A 19,089-nucleotide genomic window follows, 5' to 3' on the forward strand; every position below is an offset into this window, starting at 1 on the left:
CCCGACCCCGTGTCAGCACTGAATCCAGTACTTGCAACCTCAACACCAGAGGGCCCCACCGAACCTGAACTGGCAGCAGCCGATAACCCTACACAAGAGGCTCAGCCGGAGCCTGAATCCCAACATAGTGCACCAGCGGAGAGCGGTTCACAGTCAACAGAAACAGCTCCATCCCCTATATCGCTTCCAGAGGGACCAAGCCTAGGTCCACAATCCAATGAGGAACTGATGTCTCCAGCATCAAGGGAACAGTTCCAGACCGAACAGGAAGCAGATGAAAGCCTCCAGAGAGCTTGGACGGCGGCACGGAGCAACCCACCGCCTCTCAGCTCTTCTAATCGATCCAGGTTTGTTGTAGAAAGAGGACTTTTATACAAGGAAACTCTTTCTGGTGGACACCAGGAAGACTGGCATCCTCAGAGACAGTTGGTAGTTCCAACTAAATACCGGGCCAAGCTCTTGAGCTTAGCCCATGATCACCCTAGTGGCCATGCTGGGGTGAACAGGACCAAAGACCGTTTGGGGGGGTCATTCCACTGGGAGGGAATGGGCAAGGATGTTTCTACCTATGTCCAGTCTTGTGAGGTGTGCCAAAGAGTGGGAAAACCCCAAGACCAGGTCAAAGCCCCTCTCCAGCCACTCCCCATCATTGAAGTTCCATTTCAGCGAGTAGCTGTAGATATTCTGGGTCCTTTTCCGAAAAAGACACCCAGAGGAAAGCAGTACATACTGACTTTCATGGATTTTGCCACCCGATGGCCGGAAGCAGTAGCTCTAAGCAACACCAGGGCTAAAAGTGTGTGCCAGGCACTAGCAGACATTTTTGCCAGGGTAGGTTGGCCCTCCGACATCCTCACAGATGCAGGGACTAATTTCCTGGCAGGAACTATGAAAAACCTTTGGGAAGCTCATGGGGTAAATCACTTGGTTGCCACTCCTTACCATCATCAAACAAATGGCATGGTGGAGAAGTTTAATGGAACCTTGGGGGCCATGATACGTAAATTCGTAAATGAGCACTCCAATGATTGGGACCTAGTATTGCAGCAGTTGCTCTTTGCCTACAGAGCTGTACCACATCCCAGTTTAGGGTTTTCCCCATTTGAACTTGTATATGGCCGTGAGGTTAAGGGGCCATTGCAGTTGGTGAAGCAGCAATGGGAGGGATTTACACCTTCTCCAGGAACTAACATTCTGGACTTTGTAACCAACCTACAAAACACCCTCCGAACCTCTTTAGCCCTTGCTAGAGAAAACTTACAGGATGCTCAAAAAGAGCAAAAAGCCTGGTATGATAAACATGCCAGAGAGCGTTCCTTCAAAGTAGGAGACCAGGTCATGGTCTTAAAGGCGCTCCAGGCCCATAAAATGGAAGCATCGTGGAAAGGGCCATTCATGGTCCAGGAGCGCCTGGGAGCTGTTAATTACCTCATAGCATTCCCCACCTCCAACCGAAAGCCTAAGGTGTATCATATTAATTCTCTAAAGCCCTTTTATTCCAGAGAATTAAAGGTTTGTCAGTTTACAGCCCAGGGAGGAGACGACGCTGAGTGGCCTGAAGGGGTTTACTATGAAGGGAAATGTGCTGGTGGTGTGGAAGAGGTGAACCTCTCCATGACACTTGGGCGTATGCAGCGACAGCAGATCCAGGAGCTGTGCACTAGCTACGCGCCAACGTTCTCAGCCACCCCAGGACTGACTGAACGGGCATACCACTCCATTGACACAGGTAATGCTCACCCAATTAGGGTCCAACCTTACCGGGTGTCTCCTCAAGCTAAAACTGCTATAGAACGGGAGATCCAGGATATGTTACAGATGGGTGTAATCCGCCCCTCTGAAAGTGCATGGGCATCTCCAGTGGTTCTAGTTCCCAAACCAGATGGGGAAATACATTTTTGCGTGGACTACCGTAAGCTAAATGCTGTAACTCGCCCAGACAACTATCCCATGCCACACACAGATGAACTATTAGAGAAACTGGGACGGGCCCAGTTCATCTCTACCTTGGACTTAACCAAGGGGTACTGGCAGGTACCGCTAGATGAATCTGCCAAGGAAAGGTCAGCCTTCATCACACATCTCGGGCTGTATGAATTTAATGTACTCCCTTTCGGGCTGCGAAATGCACCCGCCACTTTCCAAAGACTTGTAGATGGTCTCCTAGCGGGATTAGGAGAATATGCAGTCGCCTACCTTGACGATGTGGCCATATTTTCGGATTCCTGGGCAGACCACCTGGAACATCTACAAAAAGTCCTTGAGCGCATAAGGGAGGCAGGACTAACTGTTAAGGCTAAGAAGTGTCAAATAGGCCTAAACAGAGTGACTTACCTTGGACACCAGGTGGGTCAAGGAACTATCAGCCCCCTACAGGCCAAAGTGGATGCTATCCAAAAGTGGCCTGTCCCAAAGTCAAAGAAACAGGTTCAATCCTCCTTAGGCTTGGCCGGTTATTACAGACGATTTGTACCGCACTACAGCCAAATCGCTGCCCCACTGACAGACCTAACCAAAAAGAAACAGCCAAATGCTGTTCAGTGGACCGGAAAGTGTCAGAAGGCCTTTAACAAGCTTAAAGCGACACTCATGTCTGACCCTGTACTAAGGGCCCCAGACTTTGACAAACCGTTCCTAGTAACCACAGATGCATCCGAGCGTGGTGTGGGAGCAGTTTTAATGCAGAAAGGACCTGATCAAGAATTCCACCCTGTAGTGTTTCTCAGCAAAAAACTGTCTGAGAGGGAAAGCAACTGGTCAGTCACTGAAAAAGAATGTTATGCCATTGTCTACGCTCTGGAAAAGCTACGCCCATATGTTTCGGGACGGCGTTTCCACCTGCAAACCGACCATGCTGCACTAAAGTGGCTTCACACCGTCAAAGAAACTAACAAAAAACTTCTTCGGTGGAGTTTAGCTCTCCAAGATTTTGATTTCGACATCCAACACATCTCAGGAGCTTCTAACAAAGTGGCTGATGCACTCTCCCGTGAAAGTTTCCCAGAATCAACTGGTTAAAATCGTCCTTGAGATGTGGAAAATATTGTTAGTCTTTATGTACTTGGTAGTATATTTAGAGATGCATGTGTCTTATTAACTCTGTTTTCCTAGAGCTCCAGGAAGAAATCCCAGCCAGTGTTTCACCCTAGCTGAGATTTGGGGGGCGTGTCATAAATATAAAGGGAAGGGTAAACCCCTTTGAAATCCCTCCTGGCCAGGGGAAAGCTCCTCTCACCTGTAAAGGGTTAAGAAGCTAAAGGTAACCTCGCTGGCACCTGACCAAAATGACCAATGAGGAGACAAGATACTTTCAAAAGCTGGGAGGAGGGAGAGAAACAAAGGGTCTGTGTCTGTCTGTAGTCGTTTTGGCCAGGGACAGAACAGGAATGGAGTCTTAGAACTTTTAGTAAGTAATCTAGCTAGGTATGGGTTAGATTATGATTTCTTTAAATGGCTGAGAAAAGAATTGTGCTGAATAGAATAACTATTTCTGTCTGTGTATCTTTTTTGTAACTTAAGGTTTTGCCTAGAGGGGTTCTCTATGTTTTTGAATCTAATTACCCTGTAAGATATCTACCATCCTGATTTTACAGGGGGGATTTCTTTATTTCTATTTACTTCTATTTTTTATTAAAAGTCTTCTTGTAAAACACTGAATGCTTTTTCATTGTTCTCAGATCCAAGGGTTTGGGTCTGTGGTCACCTATGCAAATTGGTGAGGCTTTTTATCCAACATTTCCCAGGAAAGGGGGGGTGCAAGTGTTGGGAGGATTGTTCATTGTTCTTAAGATCCAAGGGTCTGGGGTCTGTAGTCACCTAGGCAAATTGGTGAGGCTTTTTACCAAACCTTGTCCAGGAAGTGGGGTGCAAGGGTTTGGGAAGTATTTTGGGGGGAAGGACGCGTCCAAACAGCTCTTCCCCAGTAACCAGTATTAGTTTGGTGGTGGTAGCGGCCAGTCCAAGGATAACGGGTGTAATATTTTGTACCTTGGGGAAGTTTTGACCTAAGCTGGTAAAGATAAGCTTAGGAGGTTTTTCATGCAGGTCCCCACATCTGTACCCTAGAGTTCAGAGTGGGGGAGGAACCTTGACACAAGTCCTGCCCTAAGGCATTATCCAGGGAGGTAAACAGCTTCAGCAATCCAAAATCTCTACTACCTGCCTCAGAGCTGAGCACCAACCACCAAGTGAAGGACAATCATCTTCCTTCAATGAAAAGATCACGCACATCCAAAAAGACTTCTTAAACAGTATGGATCCTTTCTGTCGCCACTCACCATTCAACAGCCCACGTGCATTCCCAGAATCTTGTACATACATACTGTGATTCTTAACGTAAAAAGTTTTGGGTTTTTTCTTTTTTCTTTTTTTTCCCCATTATCAAATTGTGGGCATTTGGTTTTTTCATGTTTAGAAATTAAAGGCTTGGATTTTCAGAGCAAGGTATACATTTGGAACACTGGATCTTATTGATTTTAGTTGGAACTTGGGTATTCAAATCCCTTGGGAGCTCTGAAAAATCTGATTTCCAGTTTTTAATTTAGGGTTTAGAAAGAAACTCCTTAAATTGACTCCATGAAGGGCTAATTCATTGTTCTTCTGAAGCAGCTCACTGAGACAGGATACTAGATTAGATGGGTCACTTATATTTTCCAGCATGGCAATTGCTACGTTCTCATGTGCAGAAGTAATTAGAGATGCAGATCCTCATCTGGTATAACTTAGTGTAGCTCCAGTGGAACAGTGTAGATTTACACCAGCTGAAGAAGTGGTGTTTAGTATTTTGTTTTGATTTTTTTAAAAAACTTTTGTTTAGTTATCAATAAGTATTGGTGCCTCACTAAGGTTTACAAACCAAAGCACCACATTCTGATGCTGGGCTGAACTCATTTGTAAGTAGAGAATATGTCCTAATAAGGAAGTTAGCATTATTAATGCTATCCCAGCAATGTTCTTCAATTTTTTTAAATTGACCGGAAATCCCAAGCATTAGTGATATAAATATATAAAATTTCTACTTTTTAGAGACAGGATTTTTTAGGAAAGAATAACAAGGATTCACAATTGCTGGTTGGGTCTCTCTTTGGGTCTCTGTGACCTCAATTGCAATAGGAGCTTATTATTAACATTTTTGTTCCACTGCCCGTGTACCTGAAGTTTACTATCTTGCCTGCTGTGTTCAAATTTATCTCCACTGCGGAAAGATGTCTTGCTTTGCAAACATGTGAGATAATATTCCACAAAGCATGTGTGGACCACTGCAACAAGCCATATATAAGGCAGTGTCTTGACTCCCTAATGCTGATCCGACCACTGCCGGCTGTCATGATCTCTCCAGGACCAATTCTCAGCTCTTTCCCTTAGGAAAGCATAATGGAATCCTCCAGAGCAACTGATATCAGAGGTGGTTATGGGGCCCATGTGTTATGGAGGATTATATGGTTATGGGCCCATTCAGGTAGAAGGGGTTCTATGGTAACGGGGGGCCATATGGTTGTGGAGATTATATGGACGCAGAAGGCCATGGAAACTGTGGGCTACGCTAAACCCAGAAGGCATATCCATGGAAAAAGGAAGAATAAGGAAATGAATGGCAAGATACAGATTCACCTCTGAGCGCATAGGCCTGGCTTTGAGAAGTGTTGAGTACATCACTCTGTGTGAAATAATGAGAGAGTTGCATTTAATCAACACTTCTGCAAACATTCCTAATGTTTCCCATGTTCCACTTGATATGTCTTTCTTCTAATGCCTTCCTGGCTATGTGCTTCCTCTATTAGCAGCACAGTGGGCCTGATTCTCAACTACCCTATGGGTTTTTACACTACTCTGTAAAGTGCAAATGGAGCAGGCGCCTTAAGGTGTATATTACCTACATTTAGGTCTTGGCTACACTTGCAAGTTAGAGCACATTAAAGCAGTCCCGGGTGCCCTAACTCCTGAGGTGTCCATGCTGGCAAGGCACGTAGAGCGCCTGGACTCTGCAGCTGGAATGCTCCTGGTAATCCACCTCCACAAGAAGCATAAAGCTTGCTGCGCCCCGGCTGAAACGCCCGGGTGTCAGTGTGGATGACATGTTGCATTACTGCACTATGATTGGCCTCCAGAAATGTCCCATAATCCCCTGACGTCGAGTGGCCACTCTTGTCATTGTTTTGAAATCAGCTGTAGGCATGCGGATATCCCCTTTCAAAGCTCCATTTCTGACAGCCAGCATGTGTATCTGCTCTGGGACAAAGCAAACCATTACTGTAGATTGCTGCTGTTGTGAGGGGGAGGGGATGGAGGGAGGGGAGTCTGCTGCTGTCTGAACTTACAAGACAGCATGCTGACACACTCTCAGCCCCCCAAAACACTCTTTCCCCCGACATACACACTCCCTATCACACTCCACCCTCCACCCCTCATTTGACAAGCACGTTGCAGCCTCTTGCACACTGGGTTAGCTCCTCAATGCACTGCTCTTTGTGGCGTTGCAAGAGCTGCTAATGTGGCCATGCCAGTGTGCTTGCTGCTGACAGTGTAAACACACGGCAGTGTTTTCCCTGCTGCAGTCTCCAAAGACTGGTTTAACTCCCAGCGCTCTACATCTGCAAGTGTAGCCAAGCCTTTATGTTACTTTAATGCTTCTTTCCAATGCCAGAGGAGTGTCAAAAGACTTCAGTGTCAGTGAGAATTAGGCTGTGTTACCTCCTATCCACGAACATGTACCATTTTTCTGCCTTTTAACTTTCTAACAACAGCTGCACAATGGAGAAGCTTTCTGAACATCTGCATTTATTGTTTTGTTTTAGTTGAGACTGACCAGGTTGAAACAAGTAATTAAAAATGGTTGGAAACAGCCTTGATTGTCAAACTTTACAGCTGCAATAAAGAAGAAAGAACTCTGTGAGGAAATGCATCACTTTGGAGCTGGTGATAGGATGCGGCCCTTCGTGCAACCATGGAAATAGAGTCTTGCTCCTCTGCTTTCCTTATTTATTCTTCATTTTGATAATTTTCTACTCCCCTTTATTTCAAATTCAAATATATACTACATCTTACTTTTGGTCTTCTGGTTTTAATTGATCTTCCAGTCATTATCTTTTAGTATCACCAAAGGCTTACACGTCACTTGACCAAAAGTGTTCTCCAGTTTTGGACACTTCCAGGGTTGGTGCAGCTCTCAGGAAAGATTGTGGCCTGTTACCAAAAATGTTGAGCATGAACAGCTCCTGTTAGCTTCAGTGGGAGTTCTGAGTCCTCAGCACTTCAGAAAAATAGGCCTGGAGCCTCTCCTGTCAGGCCACTAAAATTAATGGCTCCTTTGGAAAGAGGTTGGCTTAGCTGCATCCAGAAGTGAGATCATTGGAATATTTGCTGATTTGTTCTGTTAGGTCTGAAGTCTTGCATGAAATACTGTCACTGCAATTCAAAGGCTCAGAGTAGCTAGGCCTTCCAATTAAAAAAACAAACAAAGAACATTGATTATATTAGGGCATTTGTTCACAATGAAGCTTGTGATCTGGGGGTGAAAGGCTCACTGCTGAATGGCAAAAGGTTTATTCCTCAGCAGTTCAGGTCTTTAATGCTGCAGCTTTAAATTCGTCATTGATCCTAGTGTATCTCAAAGGAGAGGGATGAGTTGAGACATGTCTCTTGGTGACGTGGACAGAATGGTGCTTGCGGTACTCTAGAGCAAATGGAGACTGAGATGGATTTACTATATTTCTTCAAGTTTGGCAAGGATATAAACTCTTATGCTTCAAGGTATCATCCAATAATGGGGACAGATCTGATTGATGGGGGAATGGTGAAAAAGCTCCTCTAGGGACAGGTGATCCCGTACCTGTGTTCTCCTGGATTTCTTGCACCTCCTGTGAAGCCTCTGGTACTGACCACAGTGGGGAAGAGGCCTGATCTTCTGTAGCAATGCCTACGTTTTTCCATTCCAAGGAGGAATCCATAGATATGGACTGATATTGAAGACTAGAGCTGGATCGCTCTTAACAAAATCCATGGCCAGACAGCTAAACCCCCCCTCACCAACTGAGTATTCTGTCATGTCCTTAAAGAGGCAGGATGGTCTGGATAAATTTTATCTTTAGTGTTGTCAAATCAAAAATTTGTTTAGTGAAATATGTTCATCTTCTGGGAACTGATAGCCACAAAAATGTTGAAAAAAATTTAGTGGAAAATGTAATCTTTTTTTATCTGCAGTTTCTGCAATATCAAGCCATGGTACATCCAGGGGATTTTATATAAGAATGGTAATACAGAGTGCAGTTACTCACAGTTACCTCAAAAACCATTAGATTCTTGTACTGAATTAATGGTTTGTGAATTAATTTCTTCATATCACACATGAGATTCCTGACTCCTGCAGATGACTTTGGTGTAGTATCATTTGTCTACATGGGCAAAATGGACTCAGGTGTGTTTTCAAGACCCTTTCCCAACAGAAAGCTTTTCAGCCATATGTAGAATGATTTTTAAAGAAAATACACGTCCAACAGGATTTCTTTCAATCTGAGCAGCATAAAAAGCCTTCCCTCAATTTTAAGGCACAGAACGTCATTGAAGTCTATGGAACTGTGCTGATGTACACTGGCTCAGCATCTGCCCCTTGAGCTTTACAAAGCAATGTTTGTTTGTTAAAGAAAGGGAAAGGCAAAGTTTTTTGAATAAAAATCAAATAGCCCCAAATTCAGAGTCTAGGAATCATGAACTGACTATTGAAATGACATCAGAAACCTTAACATGCATTTGTAAAGTTAATGGTGTCTGCCAGCCACAGGTGGTACTGTAACACCAACAGCCCCCACTCATTGGTGGGCGGGATTGAACCTGGGATCTCTGAAGCTTAGTGCTTGAGCCTCTACTGCATGAACTGAAAGCTACAGTGCCCTTAGCTAATGTTGTAGCAGACTCATTAATTTCTAAATGGTCTCGGTGCCATTAGAGGGGACAGAACACCACACCCAGGAGGTGTGTGGGTTACAGTACCATCTACTGCCATTATGGTAGCAGGCTTCAATGAAACCTGACATGACCTTCCAAGAACGAAGGACCAGCAAGACATGCCTTTTCTAAAAAACCTATAGCAACAGATATATTTATATTTTAAGACACACCCTACCAGACAAAGACACTTCACTGCACACGCTTCTTCCTTTGGGGAGAGGAATGAGAGAATAAACACCACATGACAGATGTGTCACGTGCCTTAATGCACTGCTGGAAGGCACTCAGATACTATAGTGGTGAGCGTGTAATAAAAACCTATATAGAATAGACCTTACAGAGCTCCATCAGACCCCTAAGTCTTGCCCCATGCAGGGTGAGATGCAACGTTTTGTTTAGGCTCTCCAATAACTATGAGCTCTTGGATTCCTTCTGGTGACCTGTCTCCTGGCTGGCCTGCCTCTGGTGACAGTTCTATTTCAGAAGGCAGTTTTGCTGAGGGAAATATCATTCCCTATCTTTGGAACTATTCTTTTTCTCTTAATTTATGTGAATGGTTCCTGTGGGGATGAGAGCCTTAGCAATCTGTAATGAGCATTGTAACTCCATAGTTGCTCCAATAAAAGTTATATTACAGCTCAATACAGGGTGACCGGCCTTAATGACACTATCATCAGGAGATGAAGTGGTGACGTTAATATATTATCAGAGGAAGGACAAAAATTCATGAGTCTTATTTTCAGTGTAGGACTTATATGTTCCCACACATTGCCCTGAAAATACCCCACACATTTACCTGGAAATTCCAGCTACTGAACTCTCTCTAAGGAGGCAACATTTTCTCTGAGGAAGGACCAAATATTTGTAGACTTTGTCAAAGGAGTGTACTAAGGAGGGGCGTGGAGAAGGGGATGGACACATGGGATTTCAGGTCGTGGAGGGAGTTTCATGCATAGGTGGCTGAATGGCCGAAGACCTTATGGACCGAGAGTTGGAGGAGGAAAAACAGATGGGCTGGGGGGAGGTTAATGGGCAGGAGAGGGACCCCAAACCCATCATGTCATCTGCCACTGCATGGTAACCACCTCAGAAGTTATGCAGCACTGATTTTCCATTAGTACTGTAATTTGGTCATTAGCATTGTAGAATTAGTCACAGTGGCCCATTTCCTCATCCGGTGCAAAATGGAGTCATCCCATTGACTCCAGTGAAGCTACATTGACTTGTGCGAGCTGAGGATCTGGCCCTATTTCCTACTTTGCAATTTTAATAGAAAAGTTGTAAGTTAGTTACAGTTTGAAAACCCTCGAATCACCTACTTAGCATCCCTTCAATGAACCCTGCTGACTGCTTCAGTGACGCACGTCAGCAACGTTAAAATGTGTGGTGGTGGGCGACGTTCGATTAAAACGTGCAAAGGAGGCAGTGTGATGGTAGATTAAAATGTGTTCCTCTGCTGCAGCTAATATTATGCTTCGTGCACAGCTCAAGAGGTCACAGGCAGCCGATGAGTGTGAGCCAGCCTGGGGTTTGTCGCTACGGTTCTAAGCTCGAGTGCTGCTATGGCTGGAGAAAGAACAAAGGGCACTGCGAAGGTAACATTAGCAAATAACCATTGACATCTTCATGACTGTGTGCTTAGCTTTTAATAATGTGGCTCCTTATGGGCCCCCCAGAGGTTATAGGAAGCAGAACCGGTGAGGAGTCAATATACTGTAGGAGCATGAAGAAAATGAGTTTTGAGTTTTAGAGGGAATCCCTTTAAAAATGCAGAATTGGATAGACAAAGGCACTCAGTAAAATAGATTCATAACTTTTTAAGGCCAGAAGGGACCATTAGAATTATCTGGCCTGACCTTCTGCATAACAAACTGAAAGATAAGAACTGGAGAATGCCTGGATCAAGATAGCCATAGAAAATTATAACAAAATCCAAAAAATCAGAAATGCAGACTGTAGTCGCTAAAGCGATATTTACAGACAGATGCTTTTCATTAAGTAGCAGCCTTTATCTTCAGATTCTCTGGGAAGAAATAGTTTTCACCCTTCTAAAAACTGAATAAAATTCAAGCAACAAGTTCATCTGAATGTAACTTATGTTGCCAGCCAGTATTCTGGTCCCTGGGGAGCTGGTTTAATGAAAGACCAATGGTTTTTAAAAAACTTCCAATCTGTTAAGGGCATACAAATGCTAGGGAGAGGGTAATATGAAATCTCTCCCCAGCTGTATTTAGGCAAAGCACAATGAACTTGTAAAATGTTGGACTTTAGGAGGAGGCAATTTCTCAGCTGCTCCATCTGCTGTGCCGATAAACTTAGCGCTGACTATCTGTTGAAGTTTAATAAAAGTTCAGTGTATAATTGGTAAAAATCAGTGGACTGCTATCGAAAAGGGAGTGATACCCAAAAGCCTTTTCTCCTTATAATTGTATTAATAATCTTTTCAGATAGCAATGCCAGTTTTTTAAAAAAAAAAAAAAAGCTTGAGCAAAGGGATTACTTAGTAATTTTACATTGTTTGTATAACCCTAGTTCTGGTGTTAAAGAATACACAGAGGTAAATATAGCAATATGCAAAAGTAATTTGGATGAGCAAATGCAGCTCGTCACGTTCCCCCCCCAAAAGCGCTCAGATGACCTCCTGTTCGTGTCCAGTTTTCACAAGTTCTTGAAATTCTTCGCCTGGCAGATTTCTGGTTTGAGTCAACCACAATGTAAATCTAAACTGTAAATAAAGATGCAGTAGCTCCTCGCTCTAGGCGAGGATTTTTTTAATATTCATTTGATTTCACAGTGTGCAACTGTTCATTCAGGGTTTATGTCAGTTTAGGTACGGTGTGGTGAAATTCTTCATTAATTTGAGGTAAGAGATGATTTAAATGCAAAGGATTAATACATTTAATAAATGTTCAACAAATTTTTAAAGAACTTCATAAAGATACCTAAATTCCATTGTGCTAATTCTGGCAAATTCTAAATTGTGGCTTTCCTATGTGTTTTAACTGGCAATATAGGTACACAAGAGAATTGGGACAAGATCTCCAGGGTTTCTAGGTGCTACGGTAATGCAAATAACCAACAACAACAATATCCTACTGACTTCAGCAGGAGTTACTTGTATCTATGCATTGCATGATTAGGCCTTACATTTAAAAAAGAAAATATGTCATATTGGAGAATATCTGCTTTTGTAAAATATTTTTGGGTATCTCGTGTACAGGATACAATGCTCTAAATACCATTTTATGAGCTCCCCTGAAAATAAAATAACAGTTCTGTAGCAGTATAAGAAACTTGTAAAGCACTGGGGAAATAAGTGTTTCACAACAGACTTGTGACAAATCAATTAAGTCCTGAATTACCAAATAAAAAGCCACATCCCCCAGACTACTCATAACCACTGTCCTGAGCACCAGTATTAGTTTAAGCCAAATTTTGCAAAGATGGGTGTCCAAAGTTAGGCATCTAAATCTTATTTAGGCACCTAAGTAGTCTAGTGCTCAAAACCTCTGTGGGGAAAAAAACAAGGTAAACAAGACTTTAGGTGCTGAACATTGAAGACACACTTCAATTTAGCTTTAGAAATTTAGAAATTTTTGCTCTTACTTTTTATTGTTTTAGCAAATAGGGAGATTGGAGAGATCTAGCTCTTGAAAAGCAAAAGCTGACATTCTTACAACCCACTAGTTCATGGATACCAAAAATATCAAGATGGCAGTTTTCCAGTTCTGCAATCCAGTGTATTGAATGCACTGAAAATTAAGCCATAATGGTTATTGCAATATTACAAACCATTGTAGTCTGGGTATAGTTTAAAGTACTGGTTCATTAAGTCTTTTGCATGCTGTGTAGCACTTACTGGTGTTAAAAGAAAAGGAGTACTTGTGGCACCTTAGAGACTAACAAATGAAGTGAGCTGTAGCTCACGAAAGCTTATGCTCAAATAAATTTGTTAGTCTTTAAGGTGCCACAGGTACTCCTTTTCTTTTTGCGGATACAGACTAACACGGCTGCTACTCTGAAACCTTACTGATGTTAGTAATCACACTGAATTTCCTGCTCATGTGAGCAGGTTTTTTTAAAGAACTGCCAAGCCCTCAGAACATCTGGAAGTATTAGAACGAAGGGCACCCACCTACTGGCTAATAACGTAATGGGTTGTGAATTAAAAAGCTTAAACTCATAAATATGTTCAGGCTTAACAGGTGGAAGAGGTATCGTAATTTATAATCCGCTCCAGTGCACTTCATGTTTCTCCAAAAAGAAACCGCTTCAGAGCAAAAGATATAAAGCACAACTTAGTAACCACCATGCACAAGCCAGAGGCAAGGTTATAGATGAAGATGAGACTAGAATCCAGAGGTGAATCGAGAAAGTAGGTTGGGGGCACTGAATTGGGTAGGCAATATTCCACCTTGAACAGGACAAAGCAAAGGTTTTTGGTTTTATTTTTACACAAATCCGCATCTGCACCCCCCCAACAGGAAGAGAGCACTTAGAGTATGGACTAGATGTGCTCCTGAGTCTCTGATGGCTTCACACACACACATTCCTCCCTGGGAGCTTCTATGAAGTTCCTGGCAGGAGAGAGAGCTATTTGGCCTGACCTTCCTTAGAGTGAGTCAATCTTGTGTGGAGGATCTTGCTGATGGAAGGAGTAATTTTAAATTTCCCCTGCCAGTAAATCTAGCCAAATTGTTTGGTATTCTTTTAAAAGAAAAATGTAACCCTCAGTGTGGGATGGGACATACAACTGCCCAGTCCAAAGACATAATAAAGCATTTAGTTAGTAATTTAGAATCCAGGGCTAATTTTTGCTCTCTTGCATACCAGGATGCACAAGTGTATTTGAAGCTGTCTTGACATCATTAGTTTCTCCAGTATGTTCATACTATATGGGAAGACTTTAGATACTGTGTGTGCTTTATCATTAGATGTTAAACATCTTACTACTGTATACAGAAAGCTGTTATGCTACATGGACATGGTGTCAGACAGTCAGTGCAATTCTCAGGTGGCATGTCAGACCCCATAATTAGAAAGCATTCAGACACATCAGGAAAATTCTGTGCCAGTTCAATCTCTATGCAATCTGATTGATTTCCAAGGGAACTGCATGGGGTCTAAGTCAACTGGCAGAGAGTCTGACCCTTCTTATCTACAGTAACCTGAAGCTGCTCTAGAATGGCTTAGAAAAGAAGACAATTCAACAGTATTTGATAGAGATAAAGCCTCTCTGGAAACGTTCATAAGTGGAACGCCAGAGTGGGTAGAAAATTAAGGAAGGAAGAGGCATGGACAAAGGACAGTGAGGGGGAATTCAGAGGAAAAGGGAGAACCGCTCAGACCTATGCATTATAAATAATAGACATTACAACTGAATCTTGGGTTTTAAAATGCTAAATATATCTCAGCACTTACGAACACTCGTGATAATGAACGAATACAGATGAGTTTGAGATTTTTTTTTGAGAGGATGCACGTTTTAGTTCCAAATTTCCAAGCTTCTACCAGCCTTACATATTTCCATTCACCTGCTCCCTGACAGCAAGTTGTGGCGGTTCAATGATGAGACAGAACACAGCTTTATGCAAGCAAGCAGGCTGGTCAGCTGAGATGGGCTGTTCTGCCCCCCCGCCTTCCACCTTCTCCTTTTATTATATTTCTCCCCCCTAAGCATTACACACTGCTACCGCAAAAAGATACACAAAGGAATGTATGACGTTGATTAATATACTTATTTACCATCCTTTATCTACTACAATCCTGGTTCTCAGGCCTTGAGCCCAGGCTAAGAAAGCTTCCCACAGTTGCTGTCCCAACAATCAAGTTCTCATGGTTCATATCTAGCCCTTGTCCTTGGATAGAGCAATGTGTGCATTGCTTCTACAGAACAGTCAGGGTGTGCCCTGCCTGCTTCCAGGTGGAATAGCTAAACATGAACCCTTCAGCAAGTAAACTCGTTGAATGGATGAGCTGTGTGCTGTGATCTAGCAGAACCCTGGCAGCTGCCTTAGACTGCAGCTCTATTCGTCCAGTGGCTCCACACTCTCCTACAGTCAAGCTCCATTGTGCAGAGGAATAAGGAAGGTCCTAAGAGGAAACTGATGCAGCTTCTTACTGATGCAACCCCATTTTTGGCAGGGGGAAAGAACGTGAGGGGATTGTTCTGGAGGGAACGAAGGAAGAAAGCTATGAAATTCCTTTCAGTGCATCCAGCTCTTCGTAAGCCAATGGCAGCACCATCTCCCCTTCCTTTCCCTTCAACCCCAAAGCCCCTGCCCGCATCAACCCTCTTCTCCCAGCAACACTACTCTCTTCTGCTCCAAATCAATGCCAAATTCCTTCTTTTCCCTCCCATACTCATACTTAGCCAGCATCTTCCTCCTGCTCCCTGCTCAACAAAAAATTACTAGTGTAGACAGAGCAAGCTACCTGTGCTGCCTTGAGTTTTGTCCTGTTCAATTAAAATGTCCTCTGGTTATGATGGAGTAATGCAGATGAAACACTTTGACAACTTTAGTTCATGCTAGGTTCTCTTGTAATGCAGAAATGTCTCTACCTTCCAGCAACAACGCCTTTAATTTCTCTCTGTTTTGCCCTCCAGCCACCTGTGAACATGGGTGCAAGTATGGCGAGTGTGTGGGGCCAAACAAATGCAAATGTTTTCCTGGATTCACAGGGAAAACCTGCAGTCAAGGTTTGTACAAACTATAGTTCTTTTCCAAAACGAGCCTTTGACAGTCTATCTCCTTGTCTTCAGCTCCCTGTGGAAAAGTTTGTGTGTGCGGGGGGGACCTCAGCCATTTCTTTGCAGCTACAGCTTAACTGACTTAGGAATTCTGAATTGTCATGGATGATTAAATGATAAATATGGAAACTAAAACAGATAGGTAGTCTTCAATGAAAACATTCCACTTATCTGTTCCCTCAACAAGCATCTTTCTTCTAGATAGTGTACTAATATAGCTACAGTACTTACATGGCCCCCATTGCTTTAGTATCTGTGAGTGCCTTACAATCTTTCATTTATTTATACTGACGGTACTCCTGTAAGACAGGGCAGTGCCACTCGTTCCATTGTACAGAGGGGGACCGGAGGCATAGAGCAGCTAAGTGACTTGCCCAAGGTATGTTAGGACAGCTATGGCAGAGTAAGGAATTGAACCTAGGTTTCCCAGGTCCTAGGCTTGTGCCCAAGCCATTGGACCATGCTTCCACTTTAAGTACGTTTTTATATACTGTAAAGATACTGAAGAACAAGTGTTCAGTGTTCTGAACCCATCCTGTACATTTCCTTTCTTCTGCTTATGCAGCCAGGATTTGGGGTGTGCATTGTTGGCTGACCCTATATTTTTGCTCACTCAGAATATCGGATGTATGCAAACAGTTTTTGTATTGTTTATAGTTGGGGTTGCCAGGCGTCCGGTTTTCGACCGGAACGCCCAGTTGAAAAGGGACCCTGGCGGCTCTGGTCGGACTTCTAATGGACCAGTCGGTGGCACAGCAGAGGCCCGGGGCTAAAGTAGGCTCCCTACAGCTCCCGGAGTGGCCCCGAGGTCCTTGTGGCCCTTAGGTGCATGGGCTGCCAGGGAGGCTCCATGCGCTGCCCCCACCCCAAGTGTCGGCTCCGCAGCTCCCATTGGCCGGGAACCTAGGGGCTGCAGGGACCTGGCAACTGCTTCCTGGGAGTCACAGTAAGCATCGCCGGGACCCTGCACACCCCCAACACCCTGCCCCAGCCCTGAGCCCCGTCCTGCACCCCAAATCTCTTAACCCTGGCCCCACACTCAGAGCCTGCACCCCAGCCAGAGTCCTCCCCCTCCCCTGCAGCCCAACCCCCTGACACAGTCTGGAGTTCTCTGCCACAGCCTGAACCCCTCATTTCTAGCCACACCCAGAGCCCACTGCCCCTGCCTGGAGCCCTCTTCCACACCCCAAACCCCTCATTCCCGGCCCTACCCCAGAGTTTGCAGCCCCAGCCAGAGCCGTCACCGCCCTTCCACACCCCTACCCCAGCCCGGTGAAAGTGAGTGAGGGTGGGGGAGAGCAAGCGACAGAGGGAGGGGGAATGGAATAAGCAGGGACAGGGCCTCAGAGAAGGGGCGGGGCAAGGGTGTTCGGTTTTGTGCCATTAGAAAGTTGGCAACTCTATTTATAGTACAGTAGTGCCAAAAGGTCTTGATCAAGATCCCATTTTGCTAGGCACAGTGCTTAAGCATAGTAAAAAAAATAATCACAGAGAGTTTATAGCCAGAGTAGACATGAAAGAAAGGAAGCATTATAAATTTGCATCCCTACTAATCCAAAATAGCCCATATGTGTTGATCTTCCAGGCACACTTCAAAAGACATATGTTTGAGAGGATTTGGGGACAGGGCTGAGAGCGTGCTTCCCACTACAATTAAGGGGTGGAAATGAGTTCTCTAGATGGTAGGCTTGCTGAGTTCCTGTTCAAAATTATTTTCATGCTGTTCAAATTTTATTGTAGTATAGGTTAGGGCACCTAGAGTCTTGTATAGGCATCTTACTATTTAAATAAATTATCTTCCCCATTTTATGGATGGAGAAATGAGATGCAGAGTGATTAGAGACTTCCCCAAGGACACACATGAACTTCTCATAAAAACCAGGAATTGAACCCAGAAATCCCACTCCAGTTTCTTGAACACAAGTTTTTCTTCCAAACTGAATTGATAGACTCTTCACAATTTACATGGGTAAATGCCCTTTGTTTGTATATGCTAATTTGAATTTTTGAGAACTCTGAAATTAGGACATCCAAACTTGTACATTCAGAAACTTGAGTGAATAGTTTTGGCTTCATAAGTTTACAAGGCAGCCTTTGAAAATTTTGAAGAGACAATATATGTTAGTTTTTCACAGTGTTTTTAGACTCTGCTTTAAAATGTTAAGCAATCAGATTAAAAGGACACTGTCAATTTTGAATATTAACCATTTGTAAAAAAAATTAATCAGTCCAATTTCTGAGATAACTTCAGAACATTATTTGAAGGGTGCTATTAGAAAAACCCTTCAGAAAAGCCCTTTAATTTTTCTTCTTCCATGTTGAATTATTTATAAGGAATTTTCAGCAAGGGAAAAACTAACTGACTGACTCTAAAGAGAAAATGGTGAAATTGACTATACACAATGGGTAAAAATTTCAAAAGCACCTAAGTCCCATTCTTCATAAGAGGCTAAGAATCATTGAATGGCAATAGGACTTAGGCTTCTAAGTCACTTTGGTAATTTTGAAAAATGTTTCCATTGTCTAGTTGAATAAATAAAATTCTGCTCATCTTTGTTACAGTAATCTTGGCTGTTACATGGAACTGTAGTAGCTACAAAACTTTCAGTTGTAATTTCCAAATTGGTGTGTCTCTAAAATGTATGAAAAACAACAACATTTTTAGTAACATCATGTTTCCTCTTTCTGTTGGAATGGGCTCTTGACAAATACTTTTGCAGGCATATCACTACCAGACTGTTTGCTCTTTGTGGCCTGGAGATTTTCCTCTGGCCTGCAGGCCACACTGACACATGAACAGATGCTGAGACCATTAGAACTGGAACTGAGCCCACTTAGCCCTCTGAGATTCGTCTTTATTGAAATCGCATTACTGTATCATTAAACACATGGTATATGGACTATGTGCAGTGATGTTTTTTGTTAATGAACTCTTGAGTATTTGATAAACAGGTTTCAAAATAGTGAAAGAGGGGCGGTTGCCAAACAGTTTCTGAAAGTTGCAAATGCAGATACTGTTTACATATAACAGGAGTGTAGCCTCCATTGTCAGGACTGTGTTTCACTCCAGGCAAATTAGATTCAGCGAGGTGATTTCCTTTTCTACAAAAGCTGGTTCCTGAGCAATTAAAAATAATATTGTTTGTTTCTTGCCCTTTTCAGGAGTAGTTTTTGTTTTTTTTAAAAAAGTGGGTCAACTAACCTAAACCCCATATTCCCTAAATAAGAAGTGGGTAAACTCTGTTTACCCTCAGCTACGCTGCTGCTTTTCAGATTTTATTGACAGGTTGGGTTTTGAGAATAGAATTTTGAAGATTGGTAAAGAATTCAGCTGTGTGAGTTTCCTTTAAAAAAAAAAAAAGACAATTCTTAACATATGATCAACTCTGCCCTCT

The 19,089-nt window shown here is 43.2% G+C and overlaps 1 protein-coding gene across 3 annotated transcripts in view; it reads left to right on the plus strand.

Moving 5' to 3' along the window:
• Positions 1-19,089, plus strand: part of EGFL6 (EGF like domain multiple 6) — a 75,218-nt gene that overhangs the window by 14,809 nt on the left and 41,320 nt on the right. For all 3 annotated transcript variants that reach the window (XM_073327946.1, XM_073327955.1, XM_073327963.1), the window contains exons 2-3: positions 10,429-10,538; positions 15,551-15,643. In XM_073327946.1, the coding sequence (XP_073184047.1) occupies positions 10,429-10,538; positions 15,551-15,643 (203 nt within the window). The remainder of the gene's footprint in view (positions 1-10,428; positions 10,539-15,550; positions 15,644-19,089) is intronic.

This window comes from Lepidochelys kempii, chromosome 1 (genome assembly GCF_965140285.1).
Source record: "Lepidochelys kempii isolate rLepKem1 chromosome 1, rLepKem1.hap1, whole genome shotgun sequence".
Classification (NCBI taxonomy): Eukaryota; Metazoa; Chordata; order Testudines; family Cheloniidae; genus Lepidochelys; species Lepidochelys kempii.